General features: G+C 36.5%; 1 protein-coding gene across 1 annotated transcript; it reads right to left on the reverse strand.

Annotated features, from left to right (window-relative positions):
- Window positions 1–132: 132 nt before the first annotated feature.
- cdh26.1 (cadherin 26, tandem duplicate 1) lies at window positions 133–6,577 on the reverse strand. Its single transcript, XM_065469663.1, has 16 exons — window positions 6,554–6,577; window positions 6,021–6,080; window positions 5,820–5,912; window positions 5,568–5,711; window positions 5,312–5,459; window positions 4,895–5,064; window positions 4,655–4,789; window positions 4,390–4,575; window positions 4,004–4,251; window positions 2,391–2,536; window positions 2,065–2,289; window positions 1,743–1,964; window positions 1,234–1,352; window positions 1,062–1,133; window positions 359–415; window positions 133–147 (listed from the first exon to the last, which is right to left on the reverse strand). Exons 1-16 carry the CDS (start codon window positions 6,575–6,577, stop codon window positions 133–135), a joined length of 2,064 nt encoding a protein of 687 aa, XP_065325735.1.
- Window positions 6,578–6,924: the final 347 nt, after the last annotated feature.

The raw sequence follows: 6,924 nt of genomic DNA on the forward strand, positions 1-6,924 counted from the left end.
GAAGAGAAGATGAGCTTTATTTTTGGTGTATTACGGTATAATAAAACAATTACAAAGCACTGCTGTCTGGAGACAAACAGAAAAGTGAGCTCTGCATACTAGATTTTACCATGTGCATTTTACCATAATTGCTCAACCTTTTTGGACCTTTTTGGGCAATAGCGGAAATTCAAAAGCTTTATCATCACGGAGCAATAAGTAATTTTGTCAAGGGACTTGTAATTGATGCTATACTTTAGGACCAAGCAGTCTGACACCAAAATCCGTTTAATAATGGTCCTCAGTACCCATCCCAAAGCTTAATTATCATGTACACTTAAAATAAACAAAAGAAAATATTTTAAAAAGCTTTACTCACCATGGTAGACACTGAGCTGTTGTACCTATTTACGTCATATGGTCTTTCTGTATCAATCTGGGATAGATAATTGAGCAGAAGAGGTTAATTAATCATTGAATTCAGAAAATTTTCAAGTTTTATAAAAAATGTTTTAAGTTGAATTACTTTTCAATTAAAAACATTTCAACAAATTTGAAAATGAAAATGTATCTATAGCACCCTCTTCCAAATAATAAAACTTTATGCTTTCTTAAGTGCTCACAAACTTCCCAAAACTGTATATTCATTGGTACAGAAATCAAATCCTACCTGTAGCTTACACTTAAAGACCACCATAGAGATTCACAACTTAATGCAGCAAATATGATCAGTACATCTAAAAATGAAGAAGCTGTTCCAACTTGTCTTCTCTATGATGTGCTCACACTTTTTAAACGTTTACCTTGCAGACAGTATGCAAACTTTTTCCTATAGCTGTATACACAGCATACATCTTAACCACTGCCTTAAATACCTGTCTGTCATCAAAGAAAAATACAATAACAACTGGATTATAGCTGCCATTCATTTTAAGCAGGATTAACTGACACATTTTGGCTTCTCTCCTGATGTCTTTAACTACACTATGACTATGTCCAAATTGGCACAACTGATGTCTCTTTTCGAAAAGAAATCCTTCACCAAAAAAGAAAGAAAGTGTCAGAGTTGAGAGGTTGATCACCTGCATGGTATCCATCTGACCATCTGTCACTGCCATATTATCTACTTGTGACTGGAAGAAATTGGGCTCGGTCTGAAGGAAAGAGAGAATATTAAAAAACATGTTTTGCTTGGTGGAGAAACATAGCACACCATTGTCTTGAATTTACACGCACAGAACATGACAAACCCACCGTGCAGGGAGAGCTCCCTCCTTCTTGATTGTACTGGATTAGAGTCTGATTGCCCTCATCTTGTGGCAAAAACTCAATCTTATCTGGTCCAAACTTGCACAATAGTGCAATTAAAAGCACTGCAGACACACATGAAACAAATGCTAAGAACACAGTGTGCATCTTGTCTTTGCGTTTTATTGAACTGTCATTGCCATGGGTACCAGAAGGTCTCCTAAGTAGTACATTAAAGTTGGTTGGGAAAGCAGAAGAGCCGCTTCTTCCTTATGAACGACAGATGTGACTGTGGTTGTACTAAGGAGTTCTAAAAGTGTAACTGTCTGATTGGGTTATTCCTAAAAATTAAAGCATTTCTTACAGTGAAATTGAAAACAAAAATGCTTTGTGGTCAACACCTGTTTATTAATGCTAATACAGAATTTTTTTTACCTTCAAAAACACAGGAGACTATAATCTTATTAGAATTTATAATAGCTCAGTTTTATCTTTTCACTGATTTTAATACTCACACAAAAATGCAAGCAATCCTGCAATAACCAACCCAATGCCAGCTGGTCCAAGACGGGTTGAAAGCGGCTCTCTGCCGCGACAAACATCATTTTCATCACATTGACACACGGTCAATTGCAGAGTGTCATGTCCAGCTACGCTCTGTTGGTCCATAATCACCAGGGGAATGGAATAGTTAAGATAAGGAAGTGTCTTCTGGCTAACAAGAGATACTTCCTCACCTGTGTGGGGTGAGAAAATAGCATGGGGGTTTGTGGCTTTTTCCCAGAAATGTTTGTTTAATATAGAAATGAGAGTTAACATATATCTAAATTTACCAACCATAGTCAGGTTCTATTTTCCACTGTTGCTTTTGTGTTTCATCCCCCAGAGAAAAGTGGAAGGGTCCACTATAAGGATTGGCATCTAGGTCCTTTGCACGCACCTTGACCTTTTTAACCTTGTTTCCACACATGACAGCGCTGTTGTTGACCAGTTTAGGAGTATTGTCATTGATGTCCGCCAGGTGGATCTTGACAGTGCATGTGCTTGTGGCTGGAGGTTTACCTTTGAAACCACAGCAAAATAAAAAAAAATGCTTTGTTATTCCAAAGATTTCTTTAAGAAATTATCCAATTTATTTTAATTATAGTGGAGCTTCTGTGTACCATCATCTATGGCAGCTATGACGACTGTGTAAACATTCTCGTCATCAACAAATCGTGACTCTCTGTCCATCCTCTTAGTTGATTTGATTTCTCCTGTTTTGCTATCAATGGCCACCCAGTCAGCTGGATCTGTTAGGAGCACATACCTAAAGAGTAATCAGAGAGTGGTGCAGAACATATTAGATAAAAATATTGAGTTTTAGCTTGTGGAAACCAAAGCTGTAGCTTTTTGTGTACTGCAGTGCAAAGGGCGTTACTCCCTCAGTAGCCATTTCTAACTTAATCTTGTTATGCTTCTCTGTGACACCTACTGGCCTTGCAGGCCACTGTTTTATAGGCTTATTTTCTGATAATCTATATGACCAGGTGTCGATAAAGACATGATTAGATTAGCTTGGGATAGCTACCATTTCTTGTTGCTTATCATGCTTTGCAGGATCTGTTTTTTCTTTCAAGAAAGACAAAGAAATAAAAGGGTTTAAATAAAACCCTTGTCAGTCTCTATTTTATGTTGTAGCTTACAGGCAGAATGAAAAATCTTGGATTCACATTAGACTCAATCAATGAGATTATCATGAACTACAGTACAGTATAGCTCAAATTAAGTCAACTGTTCCAACCTTTATGTCAAGAAATGTTATTGCTGAAGAGATTTGGGCCACTTGGGGTTTGTTCTATAAACGTAGCAGATTTTGTCATAATTTAGTAACTGAGTATTATCAATAATCAGTGCCGCAGAGTTTTACTGGCACATATATAATTTTATTGGCCTGTAAAAAACTTATATATTATTATTTTTAAATATTAATGCAGTTTTATTCATATTTTATTTTATTTCACTTTAAATCTGAAAAATGATGTTGCGCAAGCCTTGAAATATGGTGTAGTACACCTCATGTCCCCCTTTAAACTCGGCCATGTTTACTGCAGGTATCACTGCGATAGAAAGTGAGAGGTTTGTCATTTAGTAATTGTATCAGACTAAATTGACAGTTTATCGGTATGTAACTTCTGTTGCTTTACTGTACATTCTTGCTGTATAAGAAAACAGTGGTGGATGGAACAGCTACAAAGTTCCCTTTTCTTCATGTTAGAGTTTTTTGATCAGTTGGTTGAATGAAGGACTCCCGCTAGCTTTTTTCCAGTAAAGGTTTTAATGGTGATTACAGGAACAGCACTACTAAAAAAAAACATTTTCTTTCACTCTACCTGAGGTCTTAATAGCTCCACCTCTTTTCTCTTTTGCCGTGTGTGTAGACAGACTCCACGTTAAACTATGGCATCTACACCACTGCTGCTGTTGTGTTACCAGTTTTTTGCTGAAAAACTGGGGGCTTCGCTGGCTTAATGTTGTTATACTTTTATTGATGTCTGTTTCTAGATATGTTTCTACTGCAAGTCTATTCTTAGGCGCAAATGTGGGTGAAGCACTCAGGTTTACATGGGGACAACTGAGCGCTACACAGCCGTGTGTTAAACGAAGTATCAAAGAAAAAATTTGTGTTGAGGATTTTTTATAATTGAGTTATTCGAATGACTCAAAGAATCATTGCAGCCCTTATATATTTATGTCAATCAAAATAAGCTTTGTAGAAAGGTTGTAGACACCCTACCTGGTAACATTAGAGTCAACATCAATAACCTTTGGCTTGAACAGCACCTTTCCAGGCTCTGCTTCCTCCTTCAAGTATGTGTCATCTATAGCTTTTTCAAACTCTGGTGGATCGTTGGTATCAACCATTTTTATAGTGACATTGGCTCTGTCTGTAGGTGGATTTGTGCCAGCACAAACAAATATGTCTTCAATGTTTTTTACTCCAATCTGCAGGTTTATTGAAGTTGTGCGTTCAAAATTTTTTTTCTGAAACACACAACACGTACACACACAAACAACTTTTATTACATATTGATATAGCTTTTGTGATAAAACATTAGTGGACTAGTTCTTCCCTGAGTAAAATAATCAAGTTTTTAATCCGAGTAAGAAAAGCAGAATTACCTTGACAATACTCAGGACACCCTCATTTGTTTCTGGATCAGTTTCAATTTTGTAGATTCCTTCTTCATTCCCTGCAATTATCGAGTACTTGGCACGCCATCCATCAGTGTTGGGAGTGTCTTTATCCTCCACAGCAACTCTCAAAAAATTAGCAATGGTCTCCATTTCTATTGCTTCACCGTTGTACTAAAAAGAAGGAAAAATTTCAAAAGTTTAATATGTGCGTCTCTTAAAAAGCACTTTTAGTAAGTAAAATAATTGGTACCTGTCTCTCCTTAAATCTTGGTTGGTGAGTGTTTGCATCGACAATGTTCAGGTTGACAACAGCAGTAGAGGACAGAGTCTTTGGCTTTGTTCCATGATCTTTTGCTTGTAAGATGATGGTATACTTTGTTGCTTTCTGAAACATATAATATATATTTGAGATATTTGAAAATTCAGCATGTTTATTTGCATGTACATTAACTTTTCAAAGATTTAGCAAGAATATCGCAATAAATCTCACATCATAGTCAAAGCATCCTTTTAAGGTGAGTTTGGCCAGTCCTCCTTCAAGCTGCTGCACAGCAATTTTGGGCTCTTCTGGACTCTGTGAAACCATCGTTATGTCAAATTCAGAGTTGGGTGTCTTCTCCTTATCTATGTCTGTGACCACCAGGGTAACTGGCAAAAACCCTTTAAAAAGTTGGGTAAAGAGAGCCAAGGAGAGTTGGAGAGTAAATGTGGTATAAAGAAAATGATTTCAGTCAGAAAAAGAAAACTAAAGAAGTATGCAGTATGACTATAGTAAGATGAAATATGAGACTTTGGTTTGAAATGATTCTATATTCTCTAAGAGTCTTAATATAGTTTGTTTTATTTTTTTAGTGTTTGAAATAGAAAATGTGCACACTATGAGTTATTTACCACACCGTATACTCACTTTCTTGTATATTTTCTTTTACATTAACTGTTATTTCAGGAAAAGAGAACTTGGGTGGATTATCATTTATGTCTTGTATTTCAACATCAAATGCTAGTTCCTTGTCTAGTTGTTCACCCGTATTTCTGTCCAAGACATCAAAGTTAATCTGTGGATAAAAAAACCCCACTCAAATAAAACATTTTGCATCACTTAAAAAGCATCAATATCAGTTGCGTTTATTATCAGAGGAATTTATATCCCAGTATTAGCTCACATGGTAAAGTGGCTTTTGCTCCCTGTCCACTTTTTTATGTGCAAAGACGGCTCCAGTGTTTTCGTTGATGGTAAACACGTCCGGCACACCTTCACCACTTAAAAGGAACCTAAAGGCTTTCCCCTCAATCTTGTCGTTATACATCTAGTCAAGATACAATCAGGCTGTTAGTTTTTGCATATTAGATTTGTCCATAGTGACCAGTCATATCATTTATCAGTATCAGTTATTTCTTTCATATAATTTCCTTACCTGTGAAATCTCAAAGGGGTACTGTGCCTCCTTTTCTTCTTCTAATTCAATTGTAGATAAGACCCATCTTCTTCTGGAACGCACCAGGAGATCCTGATAAGGCCAAAATATGGACCAAACTTTACAACAGCTTTGTTTTTTACAGAAAGTTATTTTACAAAAATAGCCTTAACAAACAGATAAAGTAAAAATTATGTTTACCCTTTTGGAAGGGCTGCTGTACTTGCTACCATAACAATCTGCCACGGCTGCTGCAGCAACCTAAATGCAACAGGAAAACATTGCTGTGAGATTCAGTTGCTGTAGCAAACTTCAGTGTGCACTAGGACAGAAACTATCAGGTCTCCCTTCTATCACAAAACAAATATACACAGGAGTCCCTTCACACATATGGGGAAGTCAGTTTCTAGTTAAAATTAATCTGCACGTTCATAAGAAAAACAGAATCATTTGTGTACAAGTATTGGAGAAGGAACTCATGATGAATGTGTCAGTGAATAATAAGATGTTGACTTTTTATGACAGCCTGATGAGTCATAGAAATTAACAGTAATGAGCGGGTAGTGATCATTATTTAATCAACTCCTGCAATTCTAACATGATTCATGAAGTATAATTACAGTGAACTAATGATTTTCAGGTGAACATCTGTAGCATTGTGTAACTGCGGGCCATAAGTGACTTGAAATGAAACCTTGTCTCTTCTTTCTTGCTCTCTCCCCCCCTGCCTTTACAGACTTCCTCTGCTCAAAAGCCATTGCTAAGTGACTGTTAAGGGCACATATAGACAGCATAATAGTAAATAAATCATTAACTTGAGGGTGAAAGGAGTAGCACAAACAGCAGTCCCAGTGATTAATGTTAACAGTTTTAATCCTAAAGTTAAGACAGGTCAAAACAGGTTAATGATAAGGAGAACCTATAGTCCTATGTCGGGACATGCAGAGATCTTCACACACAAAATAAATATCATCAGAGGTGGGAAGTAACGAAGTGTAAATACTTCGTTACTGTACTTAAGTACAGACTACTTTTTACTTTTACTGCCTACATTTTTAAACAAGTGTCTATACTTTCTACTCCTTACACTTTCAAAGCAGCTTTA

Source organism: Pelmatolapia mariae, linkage group LG20, assembly GCF_036321145.2.
Source record: "Pelmatolapia mariae isolate MD_Pm_ZW linkage group LG20, Pm_UMD_F_2, whole genome shotgun sequence".
NCBI lineage: Eukaryota > Metazoa > Chordata > Actinopteri > Cichliformes > Cichlidae > Pelmatolapia > Pelmatolapia mariae.